The sequence below is a fragment of the Macaca thibetana genome, chromosome 8 (genome assembly GCF_024542745.1).
Source record: "Macaca thibetana thibetana isolate TM-01 chromosome 8, ASM2454274v1, whole genome shotgun sequence".
Taxonomy (NCBI): Eukaryota; Metazoa; Chordata; class Mammalia; order Primates; family Cercopithecidae; genus Macaca; species Macaca thibetana.
This window is the reverse complement of record NC_065585.1, coordinates 100,906,831-100,923,500: the sequence shown is the minus strand read 5'-3', so window position 1 is coordinate 100,923,500 and position 16,670 is coordinate 100,906,831. Positions and strand designations below refer to the sequence as shown.

The 16,670-nt window shown below is 40.0% G+C and overlaps 1 protein-coding gene across 1 annotated transcript in view; it reads left to right on the top strand.

Moving 5' to 3' along the window:
- The window catches only part of POLB (DNA polymerase beta), a 679,334-nt gene that overhangs the window by 651,704 nt on the left and 10,960 nt on the right, over positions 1-16,670 (top strand). The window contains exons 7-10 of the mRNA XM_050800426.1: positions 2,074-2,123; positions 5,184-5,235; positions 6,790-6,844; positions 6,940-7,012. Of these exons, the coding sequence (XP_050656383.1) occupies positions 2,074-2,123; positions 5,184-5,235; positions 6,790-6,844; positions 6,940-7,012 (230 nt within the window). The remainder of the gene's footprint in view (positions 1-2,073; positions 2,124-5,183; positions 5,236-6,789; positions 6,845-6,939; positions 7,013-16,670) is intronic.

The following is a 16,670-nucleotide window of genomic DNA, read 5'->3' as shown; positions in this document are numbered from 1 at the left end:
GCTATATTGCCCATGCAGGCCTTAAACTCCTGGGCTCAAGTGATTCTTCTTCCTCAGCCTCCCAAGTAAGGCTTGGATTATAGGTGCACACCCCCTTGCCCAGCTTCAGGCATTTTTAAATGAAGGGATTATTATCTTAAAATTTGAACTAGTACCAAGGGGGGCTTTTTTGACACTGGCTGAAGTAAAGATTAACATTGAAATATTAAGACTTTAGTGCTCTCATCTTTATGGCATGGGGCATTCCTTTAAATATAATGATTTGTTCTTTAAATGGCAGCATTTTCAGTGAAAGTTATTCTAAAACATATTAAATTCTTAAACCTAGTATATTGAAAATGAGCATGACTCCTTGGGGGACTCAAGGCCATTTTAAAATTTTCATTAGAGGAATTACAATTTTTTTTTTTTTTTTTTTTTTTTTTTTTTTTTAGAGATAGGGTCTTACTCTGCCATCCAGGCTGGAGTGCAGTGGTGCTATTATAGCTCACTGTAACTTTGAACTCTTGGGGTAAAGTGACTCTCCTGCCTTAGTACTCCTTTTGAGTAGCTGAGACGACAGGGTTGTGCTACCATGTGTGGCCAATTTTTGTTATTTTTTGTAGAGAAGATGTCTCCCTATGTTGCCTAGGCTGGTCTTGAATGCCTGGCCTCAAGCAATCCTCCCACTTCAGCCTCCCAGAATGCTGGGATTATAGGTGTGAACCACAAGGTGTTTTAGAGAGCATCTATTATCCCTTTTTTCCAGGCAAGAGAACTGAAAGTTGAATATAGAACATGAGTAACCATGGCAGAGCCAGATTTGAACCCATATCTTCTGACTCCGAGTTCAGTTCTGTTTCTTCTATGCTGCATTGCCTTCCTAACTAACATCAGTATCAGTTTCTATATCACAATATAATGTGATGATATTTGCACAGCTTATTGAATGATATAGGTTTATTTGTCCCAAAACACTGTGGCCTCAGACTGTTGTGCTTGCATGTTTATATTTGTGTGTATCCTTTTCTTTCTGTTCCCCGCTCCTGCTTTATTATGCTACAAACTGGTATGGTGAGAAGAGAGTCAGGAAATCTGAGTAATGGTCCCAATGCTAGCACCAGCTAGATTTGTGACCTTAGCAAATCGCTTCATCTTTCTAGGTTTCTGTGTTCTTCCTTATGAAATAAGAGAGAAGTTGGGTTAGTCAGTAAGGTTCCTTCTGCGCCCATCCTATAAGAGCATCTTTAGTCATTTCTGACATTCTGATTTATTTATATGAATAAAGTGATATTTTAGAAACCTAAATCAGATTTTGTCATTGCTTTGTGTGGTGTCTTCTAATAGCTTTCCATTGCACTCAGAATAAAATCCAAACCTATCACCATGACTGTAAAAGCACAGCAGAGTGTAACACCTGTGTACTGCTCCATAGCACCTCATACCATCACTTACATCACTCTATGCATCCTAATTTTTCTCTTCTCTTGAACAGGCCAAGCTCATGCCAGCCTTAGGGCCCTGGCACTAATTGTTTCCTTTTCCCGAAATGTTTTTCTCTTTGATCCCCTAGATAGCTGGTTCTTTAGTCATTCAAACCTCAGCTTAGGTATCATCTCAAAGGCCTTATACCACTCAGTCTAAAGTAGGACCCAGCCATTCTGTCATATCATTCTATTTTAATTTATCCACTGATATTTTTCTTGTTTATGTAACTATCTATTGTCTCTATCTACCCACTTACATTCTTATTCCTGCTACGTTTTCACCACCCAGAAGAGTATCTGACACATAATGGCTCTTAGTAAATCTTAGTTCAATGAATGAACGGTTTTCAAGTGCCATCTGTACATGCGCAGTATGACAGCAGCTGCTTAGACATCTTTTTCATGTCTGAGTTCATAGTTGTCTTCCTAATGATTGACACTTCAATAATTCATACTTTGGATAAAGTTAAACATTACCAAAGTGGCCATGCAACATTTTAGCAGGTCTTGTTTAGCTTAATAGCAACTCTTCTTACTATTAAGACATGGTTGTTAACAAGAATCCCAAGTTTCACCCATTATTGAAGTAATGCTTTTCTTTTTGTAGTCCATCTGCTGCAAGGAAGTTTGTAGATGAAGGAATTAAAACACTAGAAGGTGAGTATGACTGTAGGTCACTAATTCCAGGTTAAATATGGTCCTGAAGTACCATTAGTGCTCTAACAAACTTCAAATTGAAAAATCCATTCTCAATCAGATACAAATGATAAGATTTTCTTTTTAACTCTGTAGTAGAGTAGGTATAGGGTATAGTTTATATTACCATCATAAACATTTTTAGGTTTGTAACTAACTCAGAGAAAACTAAGAAGACCAAGAACTAGGGCCGGGCATGGTGGCTTACACCTGTAATCCCAGCACTTTGGGAGGCAGGCGAATCACTTGAGGTCAGGAGTTCAAGACCAGTATAGCCAACGTGGTGAAACCCTATCTCTACTAAAAATACAAAATTAGCCAGGCGTGGTGGCAGGCACCTGTAATCCCTGCTACTCAGGAGGCTGAGGCAGGAGAATTGCTTGAACCCAGGAGGCAGAGGTTGCAGTGAGCCGAGGTGGTGCCACTGCACTCCAGCCTGGATTACAGAGTGAGACTCCGTCTCAAAAAAAAAAAAAAAAAAAAAAGACCAAGAACCAATCTCTTGCCCTAAAAGCAATGAAATAGTTATCATTTGCAGATTTTTCAAATATCTAAATTGCCTTTATTTCTTTTTCTTTTTTTGAGATGGAGTTTTGCTCTGTCACCGAAGCTGGAGTGTAGTGGCGTGATCTAGGCTCACTGCAAGCTCTGCCTTCCGGGTTCATGCTATTCTACCTCAGTCTCCCAAGTAGCTGGGACTACAGGCACCCACCACCACACCCAGCTAATTTTTTTTTTTTTTTTTTTGTATTTTTAGTAGAGACGGGGTTTCACCGTGTTAGCCAGGTTGGTCTCGATCTGACATCGTGATCTGCCCACCTTGGCCTCCCAAAGTGCTGGGATTACAGGCGTGAGCCACTGCGCCCAGCCCCCTTTATTTCTTTAATAAAATTTTAAGCAATAAAATCTTGTATCAGATTAAAAGCTAAGTTATATATTATTGAGAAAGATTCTGTAAGAGATTTGTAATGGTTATTAAAGAAATTTTTGCTTTGAAAAAAAAGATAAAAATAGAGCCTAACAAGTAATTATAAAATGTTTTCCTTAAATATAGTAATCCTTTACATGTAAGTATCTCTTTATACTTTTCATGGGTGTATGTACACATATGGATTCATTACAGCGTATCCTTGGCATTTGGGATTTAGTATTTGTGAGTTCAGCTGTTTGCAAGCAGTCCAGTGGTTAGGCAGGTTTTGGAGACTGACCTGGCTTTGAATCCCACCTCCACTACTTTTTTAAGAATGGATGACCTTATTGCTTCAGTTTTCACACCTACAAAATGGGTATTTGTGCTTCATACGATTAAATGCAATAATGTATTTAAAGCCCTTAGCAGAGTGCTTGGTACATAGTAAGTACTACTTAAAAATGGTAACCAACTCTTATGAGGCATGATTAGTAATATTACTAAGTTAAGAATTTGTGTGAGCCATATTGCTAGAGAATGAACTCTACATGTGCATCTCATAGGGGGTTTATGCTTTGCTGCTTGTGGTATAGACAGCTTATATGAGAGAAATGATTGGCTAAAGGGGTCAAGAATCTGTGGGTTTCTTGGAGGTATTGAGTTGCATCTCTTGGGAGTGTCAAGGATCTACTGTTCTGGTTTTTATATTATTTTACAATTCACAGATAAGTAATACAACTATTGATATCTATAACTATATATATCTATATAACACACTCAATATTTCCACTTCAGTTTTAGTCATATACCTTAGTGTATTCTGTGTGCACACAACCATAGGAAATATTAAGTGCTCTATGTTTCATAAAGATGCTTATTTTTCTCCATTTTATATCTCCAGAGTGAATGTGTGTATTTGTGACTATAAGGGGGCTTGTAGGAATTGCTTTTTAAGCATGTTTATCTTGCTGTTTCTTTAACAAGGCTCACAGCTGGACTCATGTCCAATAAAGGGACACCTGAATGGAACTAAGTCACTTTTAGACTTAATATGGGATGTTACGACAATTTTTAAGTTAAAAAATGCAGGTACAGTAATAGTTTTCCTTTCAAAAGGATTTTTTTTTTTTTTTGGAGACAGAGTCTTGCTCTGTCTGCCCAGAAGTGCAGTGGTGCGATCTCAACTCACTGCAACCTCTGCCACTTGGGTTCAAGTGATTCTTCTGCCCCAGCCTCCTGAGTAGCTGGGATTACAGGTGCGCAGCACCATGCCTGGCTAATTTTTGAAGTTTTAGTAGAGATGGGGTTTCACCGTGTTGGTCAGGCTAGGCTCGAACTCCTGACATGATCCTCCCGCCTCGGCCTCCCAAAGTGCTGGGATTACAGGCATGAGCCACTGCGCCCGGCTTCACAGGATTTTTAGCACAATGACTGCACAAATCTACTACTCAGTACTAATGGAATGAAAGAGTGAAAGAAAAATGAATAATATGAATAAACCTAGTTAATCAGAAAACATTTAGAAGTTGTTGTTACTACTGCTACTCTTAGAATAAATTAAACCATATTGGTTCTTATAAGGTTGTTTTTTGCTGTAGTCAGTAAAATTTGGTGTCATTCTGGTTTTTTGTTTGTTTGTTTGTTTTTCCTGAAATAGGGTCTCACTCTGTTGCCAAGGCTGGATTGCAGTGGTGCAATCTTGGCTCACTGCAGCTTCCACCTCCCGGGTTCAAGTGATTCTCTTGCCTCAGCCTCCCAAGTAGCTGGGATTACAGGGGCACACCACCATGCCCAATTTTTTGCATTTTCAGTAGAGATGGGGTTTCACCATGTTGGCCAGGCTGGTCTCGAACTCCTGACCTCGTGATCCGCCCGCCTTGGCCTCCCAAAGTGCTGGGATTACAGGTGTGAGCCACCGTGCCCAGCCCTAAGAGTCACTTTTATCTAGCTCTTCATATCTGAAATTTTTTTCTCATTATGTTTTCAGTCATTTCAGTGTATTTGTTCCCCAGGTGGTTCTTTATAAAAAGTCATTGAGTTTAGCATTTTTCCCCTGAAAAGCATTTAAATTAACATGTCAATTTATTTATCTTTATTTATCTTCTGTACAGATCTCAGAAAAAATGAAGATAAATTGAACCATCATCAGCGAATTGGGCTGAAGTAAGATGGCAAATTTTCTTTTGACACTTGAGATGTAAAAGTAAAATTTTTATAGACATTCTTTTATATACCACAAGGACTCTTCAAACTTAGCTAAACCACAACCATTTTCCTATTCAGAAGTGCTAAGATTTGTGGACTTCTATAGAGTATCTACCTGTGTTCACACAATGCTTTCACTTTTGCTTTCTAGTTTACTTGTTTTGAGGATTTCCCTTATTCTTTCGACTTTAGCAGGGAACTTCCTCTTGAAATACCTAGGACTGAGTGTATCAGGCAGTCAGTGGGTTTTTATTTCATGCTCACATTGTACAAAGCACTACACTAGGTTTGAGGTAAAGATATAGAGAGGTTGAGTATAACTTTTAAGGAGTTTATAGTCTACCCAAGAAGATAGGACATGAATATGAAAAACTAAATTAAAAAAAAGGACAAACCTCATACCTAAATAACCATATAGGAATAACTCCTAGGCATATTTCTATATCAGCATCAATAATTATTTTGTACAGTTATAGTGCATAAGCACTATATATATCTCTTCTGGCATTATATAGTGTTGTGGGTGATTCAGTTCTAATAACCTTTTGAATTTTCCTATTGATGCTTTACCATAATATTTTAAACTTACACTACCATTCCAAAATCTTGAGCCAGTAAGAGACCTAGATGGTATGATTCTTGCTTTCCTGGCATTTCTGTAGTAAATGGAGGTCTTCTGAAGAACTGGTTTGGTGAGAATTGGCTGTGAACAGGCGCTTCATCATGCTGAAGCATATGCTTAGATGTTGTTTCACACTGAGTTTCCTAACAGCCTTATTGAGATGTAATTCATATGTCCTGTAATTCATCCATTTAAAATATACAATTCAGTGACTTTTAGTATATTCACAGAGTTGTGCAACCATCACTACAGTCAGTTTTAGGACATTTTGTTATCTCAGAAAGAACCCTGTACCTATTACTAGTCATTCCCCCATTGCCTCCCCCTACACCCACGTTAGACCTAGGCAGCTGCTCATCTACTTTCTATCTCTACGGATTTGCCTATTCTGGACACTTAATGTAAATGAAGTCATACAGTATGTGGTCTTTTGTGACTGACTTCTTTCACTTAGCATATTGTTGTCTGAGTTCATCCATGTTACAGGATAGTATTTGAAAATATAATTTTGCAGGTTGTAAGAGCCATAAACCATAACCCCTTGCCTTGTCAGTAGAGAGCAGTCTACTTTGAAATTATGCCCTAACTTAAATGTATTTATTTACTCTTGTTACATGAATAGGTAGCTTATTTACAAATAAGTTTAGATGGAGTCTTTCAAATATTACAAAGGATGACACTTAAGGATTTTGATCCAATTTAGGAATAAACCTTCCCCCATTCATCCCACCCCCAATTTTGCTGTTGTCTTCTCAATGAATTCATTCTAGCCTTGATTTGTGAGAATGATCTGCTGGTATGGCCTGGACAATTGTTATAAAAGACAATTTAATTTTTAAGGAGATTTAAATTTTGCAAAAATCTTTTGTCTACTTATTCTGTCTTTATAGATACTTTGGGGACTTTGAAAAAAGAATTCCTCGTGAAGAGATGTTACAAATGCAAGTAAGATGTGTCAAATTATATTCTTTGATTAGAATTGAGAGTGTCACGTGTGAAAAGCCATTTTGGGAATACTGACTTAATTTTTCTTCTATTAGGATATTGTACTAAATGAAGTTAAAAAAGTGGATTCTGAATACATTGCTACAGTCTGTGGCAGTTTTAGAAGAGGTAACATACTTCCTAATGTTGGGTTATTTTTGCCCTGATACTAAAATTGCCTAATGTATGTGAAGAACTTGGATTAAAAAGATGTAATTTGTGGTACTTCATAGACTCACTAAGACCTAGTAGTATTAGTTAAGGGTATTTGTTTATAGATGGGAATATGTAACAAGGGGAAATTCATCCTGATTTTATTATAGGATGATATTTTAATGACTAGTTTTAATGACACTTATTAAATGACTTTAAGTATATTGAAATGCTAGTAATGGTAGTCTTTGGCTCTTTGGCTAGATGATAGTGAAATTGTGGGTAGTTTTGTTAATTTACCTTTCTTTTTTTTTTTTTTTTTTTTTTTTTTTGAGACAGAGTCTCACTCTCTCACCAGGCTGGAGTGCAGTGGTGCCATCTTGGCTCACTGCAACCTCTGCCTCCCAGGTTCAAGTGATTCTCCTGCCTCAGCCTCCTGCGTAGCTGGGACTACAGGCGCGTGCCACCATGCTCAGCTAATTTTTGTATTTTTAGTAGAAACGGGGTTTCACCATGTTGGCCAGGATGGTCTCAATCTCTTGGCCTCGTGATCCGCTCACCTCGGCCTCCCAAAGTGCTGGGATTACAGGCGTGAGCCACCATGCCTGACTGCCCAAGTTTTCTATAATAGAGCTAAGAATAATGTTTTAGAAGTACCAGTTCAAAACCAATTCTTACAACAAGCGGATTCATCAGAAGAGTTCTGCTTACTATGTGAATGTGAGCAAAGAAAGAACCACACAATCCTGGTGTCTTACTGATTTAAAATTTTGAAAAACTCATACATGCTTAAAAATATTAACTTTTGGCCAGGCACAGTGGCTCACGCCTGTAATCCCAACACTATGGGAGGCTGAGGCGGGCGGATCATGAGGTCAGGAGATCGAGACTATCCTGGCTAACACGGTGAAACCCTGTCTCTACTAAAAATACAAAAAATTAGCCGAGCGTGGTGGCGGGCACCTGTAGTCCCAGCTACTTGGGAGGCTGAGGCAGGAGAATGGCATGAACCTGGGAGGTGGAGCTTGCAGTGAGCCGAAATCGCGCCACTGCACTCCAGCCTGGGCAACAGAGCGAGACTACGTCTCAAAAAAAAGTTAACTTTTAAAATTGGAGTAGAAAAACCTTATTTAAAACATTTTAGAGTATGTTGGAGTAGATAGAATAGATACCTGAACTGAATCTCTGGTCACCTATGGAATTTTGTCTAGGAAGTAGGTGATGGCCTGTCAGGAATACTCTGGGTAGCTGCTGTAAGAATCTAGAGTTGGGGAGAGAAGACTAAATCCATACTCACTGATTAGTAGAAAGAACGTTGGACCGGGGTCAAAAGACCTGGGGTCTGAGGCCAAATCTACCACTGTTATGTCTCTCCTGATCTTAGATTCCATACTTGCAAAATGAGAGAACTGAAATTAACCAGTTGTTCAAGTATGTCTGCATCAGAAATACCTAGGACTTAAAAAAAAAAAATACATGTTGTTGTACCCTCCTACAAATCTGCTAAATAAGAACCTCCTTAGGTGGGAATTGGGATTCTGTCTTTTCAAAATGTAGATTTGGAGGTACAGCAAGCCACATGCTTGCTATCATGGCTATGACAACCTTCCTGGATTTATTTATTTCTATTTTATTTTTACTTTTTTGGGGTATGTTGTATGGTTATATGCTTTCACATAAAAAGGTATACACTAAGATGTCTCACTTCCACAGTCCCTGTGCACTCCTTCCTACTTCTTCCTACTAAGTCCCATTAAGAACCACTTCCCTATGGATTCTTGTAATGTTTCTTCCTGAAAATACAACTACATGTTAGTATACCACCTTTATTTCTTTCTTCTCCCTTTCTTTCATAAAGTAACATAATACGTATACAATACTATACCTTGCTTTTTTCACTTACAAATATATCCTGGAGATTTTTCCATATCAGTATGTAGAAAACTTCCTTCTTTATTTATTTTTTGAGATGGGGTCTCTCTCTGTCACCCAGGCTGGAGTGTAGTGGCGTGATCTCGGCTCACTGCAACCTCCGCCTCCTGTGCTGAAGTGATCCTCCCACTTCAACCTCTAGAGTAGCTGGGACCACAGGCATGTGCCAACACACCCGGCTAATTTTTTTTTTTTTTTTTGGTAGAGACCTGGTTTTACTATGTTGCCTGGGCTGGTCTCAACTCTTGGCTCAAGTGATCCACCCACCTCAGCCTCCCAAAGTGCTGATATTACAGGCATGAACCACCGTATCTGGCCCCTTATTCTTTTTTGTAGCTGCATAACATTCAGTTGTATGCATGTATCATACTTCATTTATTTATCCAGTCCCCTATTAATGGACCCTTGGGTTGTTTCTGTTTTTTTGCTCATACAGTTTTTTGGTTTTTGTTTTTTTAGATAAAGTGAAACGTTGTTGGTAGGCAGAGGGTGAAAGACATCCAGCTTTTAGGAGAAGGAAATGAGAAGAAGAGAAGGCGTAGAATTTCCTTTACTAAAATAGCTTCCATGGATGTCCAGTACACAGTCTAGTCTTCTTTTTCTTTTTGAGGTGGTGTCTCGCTGTGTCGCCCAGGCTGGAGTGCAGTGGTGTGATCTCAGCTCATTGCAACCTCTGCTTCCCAGATTCAAGCAATTCTCCTGCCTCAACCTCCTGAGTAGCTGAGATTACAGGCACACACCACCATGCCTGGCAAATTTTTGTATTTTTTTTTTTAATTATACTTTAAGTTCTAGGGTACATGTGGATAACGTGCAGGTTTGTTACATATGTATACTTGTGCCATGTTGGCGTGCTGCACCCATCAACTCGTCAGCACCCATCAACTCGTCATTTACATCAGGTATAACTCCCAATGCAATCCCTCCCCCCTCCCCCCTCCCCGTGATAGGCCCCGGTGTGTGATGTTCCCCTTCCCGAGTCCAAGTGATTTCATTGTTCAGTTCCCACCTATGAGTGAGAACATGCGGTGTTTGGTTTTCTGTTCTTGCGATAGTTTGCTGAGAATGATGGTTTCCAGCTGCATCCATGTCCCTACAAAGGACACAAACTCATCCTTTTTTATGGCTGCATAGTATTCCATGGTGTATATGTGCCACATTTTCTTAATCCAGTCTGTCACTGATGGACATTTGGGTTGATTCCAAGTCTTTGCTATTGTGAATAGTGCCACAATAAACATATGTGTGCATGTGTCTTTATAGCAGCATGATTTATAATCCTTTGGGTATATACCCAGTAATGGGATGGCTGGGTCATATGGTACTTCTAGTTCTAGATCCTTAAGGAATCGCCATACTGTTTTCCATAATGGTTGAACTAGTTTACAATCCCACCAACAGTGTAAAAGTGTTCCTATTTCTCCACATTCTCTCCAGCACCTGTTGTTTCCTGACTTTTTAATGATTGCCATTCTAACTGGTGTGAGATGGTATCTCATTGTGGTTTTGATTTGCATTTCTCTGATGGCCAGTGATGATGAGCATTTTTCATGTGTCTGTTGGCTGTATGAATGTCTTCTTTTGAGAACTGTCTGTTCATATCTGTTGCCCACTTTTCGATGGGGTTGTTTGTTTTTTTCTTGTAAATTTGTTTGAGTTCTTTGTAGGTTCTGGATATTAGCCCTTTGTCTGATGAGTAGATTGCAAAAATTTTCTCCCATTCTGTAGGTTGCCTGTTCACTCTGATGGTAGTTTCTTTTGCTGTGCAGAAGTTCTTTAGTTTAATTAGATCCCATTTGTCAATTTTGGCTTTTGTTGCTGTTGCTTTTGGTGTTTTAGACATGAAGTCCTTGCCCATGCCTGTGTCCTGAATGGTATTACCTAGGTTTTCTTCTAGGGTTTTTATGGTATTAGGTCTAATATTTAAGTCTCTAATCCATCTTGAATTAATTTTCATATAAGGAGTAAAGAAAGGATCCAGTTTCAGCTTTCTACTTATGGCTAGCCAGTTTTCCCAGCACCATTTATTAAATAGGGAATGCTTTCCCCGTTTCTTGTTTTTCTCAGGTTTCTCAAAGATCAGATGGCTGTACATGTGTGGTATTATTTCTGAGGACTCTGTTCTGTTCCATTGGTCTGTATCTCTGTTTTGGTACCAGTACCATGCTGTTTTGGTTACTGTAGCCTTGTAGTATAGTTTGAAGTCAGGTAGCGTGATGCCTCCAGCTTTGCTCTTTTGACTTAGGATTGTCTTGGCAATGCGGGCTCTTTTTTGGTTCCATATGAACTTTAAAGCAGTTTTTTCCAATTCTGTGAAGAAACTCATTGGTAGCTTGATGGGGATGGCATTGAATCTATGAATTACCTTGGGCAGTATGGCCATTTTCACGATATTGATTCTTCCTATCCATGAGCATGGTATGTTCTTCCATTTGTTTGTGTCCTCTTTTATTTCACTGAGCAGTGGCTTGTAGTTCTCCTTGAAGAGGTCCTTTACATCCTTAGTAAGTTGGATTCCTAGGTATTTCATTCTCTTTGAAGCAATTGTGAATGGAAGTTCATTCATGATTTGGCTCTCTGTTTGTCTATTACTGGTGTATAAGAATGCTTGTGATTTTTGCACATTAATTTTGTATCCTGAGACTTTGCTGAAGTTTCTTATCAGCTTAAGGAGATTTTGGGCTGAGACAATGGGGTTTTCTAAATATACAATCATGTCATCTGCAAACAGGGACAACTTGACTTCTTCTTTTCCTAACTGAATACCCTTGATTTCTTTCTCTTGCCTGATTGCCCTAGCCAGAACTTCCAACACTGTGTTGAATAGGAGTGGTGAGAGAGGGCATCCCTGTCTTGTGCCAGTTTTCAAAGGGAATTTTTCCAGTTTTTGCCCATTCAGTATGATATTGGCTGTGGGTTTGTCATAAATAGCTCTTATTATTTTGAGATACGTTCTATCAATACCGAATTTATTGAGCGTTTTTAGCATTAAGGGCTGTTGAATTTTGTCAAAGGCCTTTTCTGCATCTATTGAGATAATCATGTGGTTTTTGTCTTTGGTTCTGTTTATATGCTGGATTACGTTTGTTGACTTCCATATGTTGAACCAGCCTTGCATCCCAGGGATGAAGCCCACTTGATCATGGTGGATAAGCTTTTGGATGTGCTGCTGGATCTGGTTTGCCAGTATTTTATTGAGGATTTTTGCATCGATGTTCATCAGGGATATTGGTCTAAAATTCTCTTTTTTTGTTGTGTCTCTGCCAGGCTTTGGTATCAGGATGATGTTGGCCTCATAAAATGAGTTAGGGAGGATTCCCTCTTTTTCTATTGATTGGAATAGTTTCAGAAGGAATGGTACTAGCTCCTCCTTGTACCTCTGGTATAATTTAGCTGTGAATCCATCTGGTCCTGGACTTTTTTTCGTTAGTAGGCTATTAATTCTTGCCTCAATTTCAGAGCCTGCTATTGGTCTATTCAGGAATTCAGCTTCTTCCTGGTTTAGTCTTGGGAGAGTGTAAGTGTCCAGGAAATTATCCATTTCTTCTAGATTTTCTAGTTTATTTGCATAGAGGTGTTTATAGTATTCTCTGATGGTAGTTTGTATTTCTGTGGGGTCGGTGGTGCTGACCCCTTTATCATTTTTTATTGCATCTATTTGATTCTTCTCTCTTTTCTTCTTTATTAGTCTTGCTAGCGGTCTATCAATTTTGTTGATCTTTTCAAAAAACCAACTCCTGGATTCATTGATTTTTTGGAGGGTTTTTTGTGTCTCTATCTCCTTCAGTTCTGCTCTGATCTTAGTGATTTCTTGCCTTCTGCTAGCTTTTGAATGTGTTTGCTCTTGCTTCTCTAGTTCTTTTAATTGTGATGTTAGAGTGTCAATTTTAGATCTTTCCAGCTTTCTCTTGTGGGCATTTAGTGCTATAAATTTCCCTCTACACACTGCTTTAAATGTGGTCCAGAGATTCTGGTATGTTGTATCTTTGTTCCCATTGGTTTCAAAGAACATCTTTATTTCTGTCTTCATTTCGTTATGTACCCAGTAGTCATTCAGGAGCAGGTTATTCAGTTTCCATGTAGTTGAGCGGTTTTGATTGAGTTTCTTAGTCCTGAGTTCTAGTTTGATTGCACTGTGGTCTGAGAGACAGTTTGTTATAATTTCTGTTCTTGTACATTTGCTGAGGAGTGCTTTACTTCCAATTATGTGGTCAATTTTGGAATAAGTGTGATTTGGTGCTGAGTAGAATGTATATTCTGTTGATGTGGGGTGGAGAGTTCTGTAGATGTCTATTAGGTCTGCTTGCTGCAGAGATGAGTTCAATTCCTGTATATCCTTGTTAACTTTCTGTCTCGTTGATCTGTCTAATGTTGACAGTGGGGTGTTGAAGTCTCCCATTATTATTGTATGGGAGTCTAAGTCTCTTTGTAAGTCTTTAAGGACTTGCTTTATCAATCTGGGTGCTCCTGTATTGGGTGCATATATATTTAGGATAGTTAGCTCTTCCTGTTGAATTGATCCCTTTACCATTATGTAATGGCCTTCTTTGTCTCTTTTGATCTTTGATGGTTTAAAGTCTGTTTTGTCAGAGACTAGTATTGCAACCCCTGCTTTTTTTTGTTCTCCATTTGCTTGGTAGACCTTCCTCCATCCCTTTATTTTGAGTCTATGTATGTCTCTGCACGTGAGATGGGTCTCCTGAATACAGCAAACTGATGGGTCTTCACTGTATCCAGTTTGCCAGTCTGTGTCTTTTAATTGGAGCATCTAGTCTATTTACATTTAAGGTTAATATTGTTATGTGTGAACTTGATCCTGCCATTATGATATTAACTGGTTATTTTGCTCGTTACTTGATGCAGTTTCTTCCTAGCCTCGGTGGTCTTTACATTTTGGCATGTTTTTGCAATGGCTGGTACCGGTTGTTCCTTTCCATGTTTAGTGCTTCCTTCAGGGTCTCTTGTAAGGCAGGCCTGGTGGTGACAGAATCTCTAAGCATTTACTTATCTGTAAAGGATTTTATTTCTCCTTCACTTATGAAACTTAGTTTGGCTGGATATGAAATTCTGGGTTTAAAATTCTTTTCTTTAAGAATGTTGAATATTGGCCCCCACTCTCTTCTGGCTTGTAGAGTTTCTGCCGAGAGATCTGCTGTTAGTCTGATGGGCTTCCCTTTGTGGGTAACCCGACCTTTCTCTCTGGCTGCCCTTAAGATTTTTTCCTTCATTTCAACTTTGGTGAATCTGGCAATTATGTGTCTTGGAGTTGCTCTTCTCGAGGAGTATTTTTGTGGCGTTCTCTGTATTTCCTGAATTTGAATGTTGGCCTGCCCTACTAGGTTGGGGAAGTTCTCCTGGATGATATCCTGCAGAGTGTTTTCCAACTTGGTTCCATTTTCCCCCTCACTTTCAGGCACCCCAATCAGACGTCGATTTGGTCTTTTTACATAATCCCATACTTCTTGCAGGCTTTGTTCATTTCTTTTTCTTCTTTTTTCTTTAGGTTTCTCTTCTCGCTTCATTTCATTCATTTGATCCTCAATCGCTGATACTCTTTCTTCCAGTTGATCAAGTCGGTTACTGAAGCTTGTGCATTTGTCACGTATTTCTCGTGTCATGGTTTTCATCTCTGTCCATTCGTTTATGGCCTTCTCTGCATTAATTATTCTAGTTATCAATTCTTCCACTTTTTTTTCAAGATTTTTAGTTTCTTTGCGCTGGGTACGTAATTCCTCCTTTAGCTCTGAGAAGTTTGATGGACTGGAGCCTTCTTCTCTCATCTCGTCAAAGTCATTCTCCGTCCAGCTTTGATCCGTCGCTGGCGATGAGCTGCTTTCCTTTGCAGGGGGCGATGTGCTCTTATTTTTTGAATTTCCAGCTTTTCTGCCCTGCTTTTTCCCCATCTTTGTGGTTTTATCTGCCTCTGGTCTTTGATGATGGTGATGTACTGATGGGGTTTTGGTGTGGGTGTCCTTTCTGTTTGTTAGTTTTCATTCTAACAGTCAGGACCCTCAGCTGTAAGTCTGTTGGAGATTGCTTGAGTTCCACTCCAGACCCTGTTTGCCTGGGTATCAGCAGCAGAGGCTGCAGAAGATAGAATACTGCCGAACAGCAAGTGTACCTGTCTGATTCTTGCTATGGAAGCTTCCTCTCAGGGGTGTACTCCACCGTGTGAGGTGTGGGGTGTCGGTCTGCCCCTAGTGGGGGATGTCTCCCAGTTAGGCTACTCAGGGGTCAGGGACCCACTTGAGCAGGTAGTCTGTCGGTTCTCAGATCTCAGCCTCCGTGTTGGGAGATCCACTGCTCACTTCAAAGCTGTCAGACAGAGTTGTTTGCGTCTGCAGAGGTTTCAGCTGGTTGTTGTTGTTGTTGTTGTTTAGCTGTGCCCTGTCCCCAGAGGTGGAGTCTACAGAGACAGGCAGGACTCCTTGAGCTGCTGTGAGCTCCACCCAGTTCGAGCTTCCCAGCTGCTTTGTTTATCTACTTAAGCCTCAGCAAAGGCGGGCACCCCTCCCCCAGCCTTGCTGCTGCCTTGCTGGGAGATCGCAGACTGCTGTGCTAGCAATGAGGGAGGCTCTGTGGGCGTGGGACCCTCCCGGCCAGGTGTGGGATATAGTCTCCTGGTGTGCCCATTTGCTAAGATCCTTGGTAGAGCGCAGTATTGGGGTGGAAGTTACCCGATTTTCCAGGTGTTGTGTGTCTCAGTTCCCCTGGCTAGGAAAAGGGATTCTCTTCCCCCTTGCGCTTCCCAGGTGAGGCGATGCCTCGCCCTGCTTCAGCTCTTGCTGGTCAGGCTGCAGCAGCTGACCAGCACTGATTTTCAGGCACTCCCTAGTGAGATAAACCCAGTACCTCAGTTGAAAATGCAGAAATCACCTGTCTTCTGTGTCGCTCGCGCTGGGAGTTGGAGACTGGAGCTGTTCCTATTCGGCCATCTTGCTCCGCCCCATTTTTTTTTTTTTTTTTTAGTAGAAATACGGTTTCACCATGTTGGCCAGACTGGTCTTGAACTCCTGACCTCAAGTGATCCGCGCACCTTGGCCTCCCAAAGTTCTGGGATTATACATGTGAGCTGCCGTGCCCGGCCTAGCCTTCTTTATATTTAAATATTTGGTTAAGGCGCCGTGGCTCATGCTTGTAATCCCAGCACTTTGGGAGGCTGAAGTGAGAGGATCTCAAAGACACTGCAAGATCTTTAGTCACCAAAAGTATGTTTGGCCTCTATTGTACTTATCAAAATGCAAGGCAGGAGATAGACTGGATTCTTTTATGCTGTATACCAGGCACTATAGTGGATGCTTTTACATATGTTTTTATTTACACAATAGCAGATGAAGTAGTTTTTAGTAGTTTACATATAAGAAAACTGAGGTCTAGAGGAATGAAGAGTCCTCATTTGCAACACTGAAAAAAAGTAAAATGAACAAATTCCATCTAAGTGGAGACAGAATTTCATAGAATATAGGAAAAGAAAGGTTTAAATAGCTGCATGTAACTTGCCTGAAGCTATGTGGTTGTAGAGTATAGATCGATTAATTGAGTTCAATCATAGGAATTGAAGTGAGTTTTCTTTTTTTTAAAAAAAAAAAAAAAAGAGAGAGCCTGGGTCTCTCTATGTTGACTGGGTTGGTCTCGAACTGCTGGGCTCAGCGATCCTGTGGCCTCAGCCTCTCAAAGCGCTGGGATTACAGGCATGAGCCAC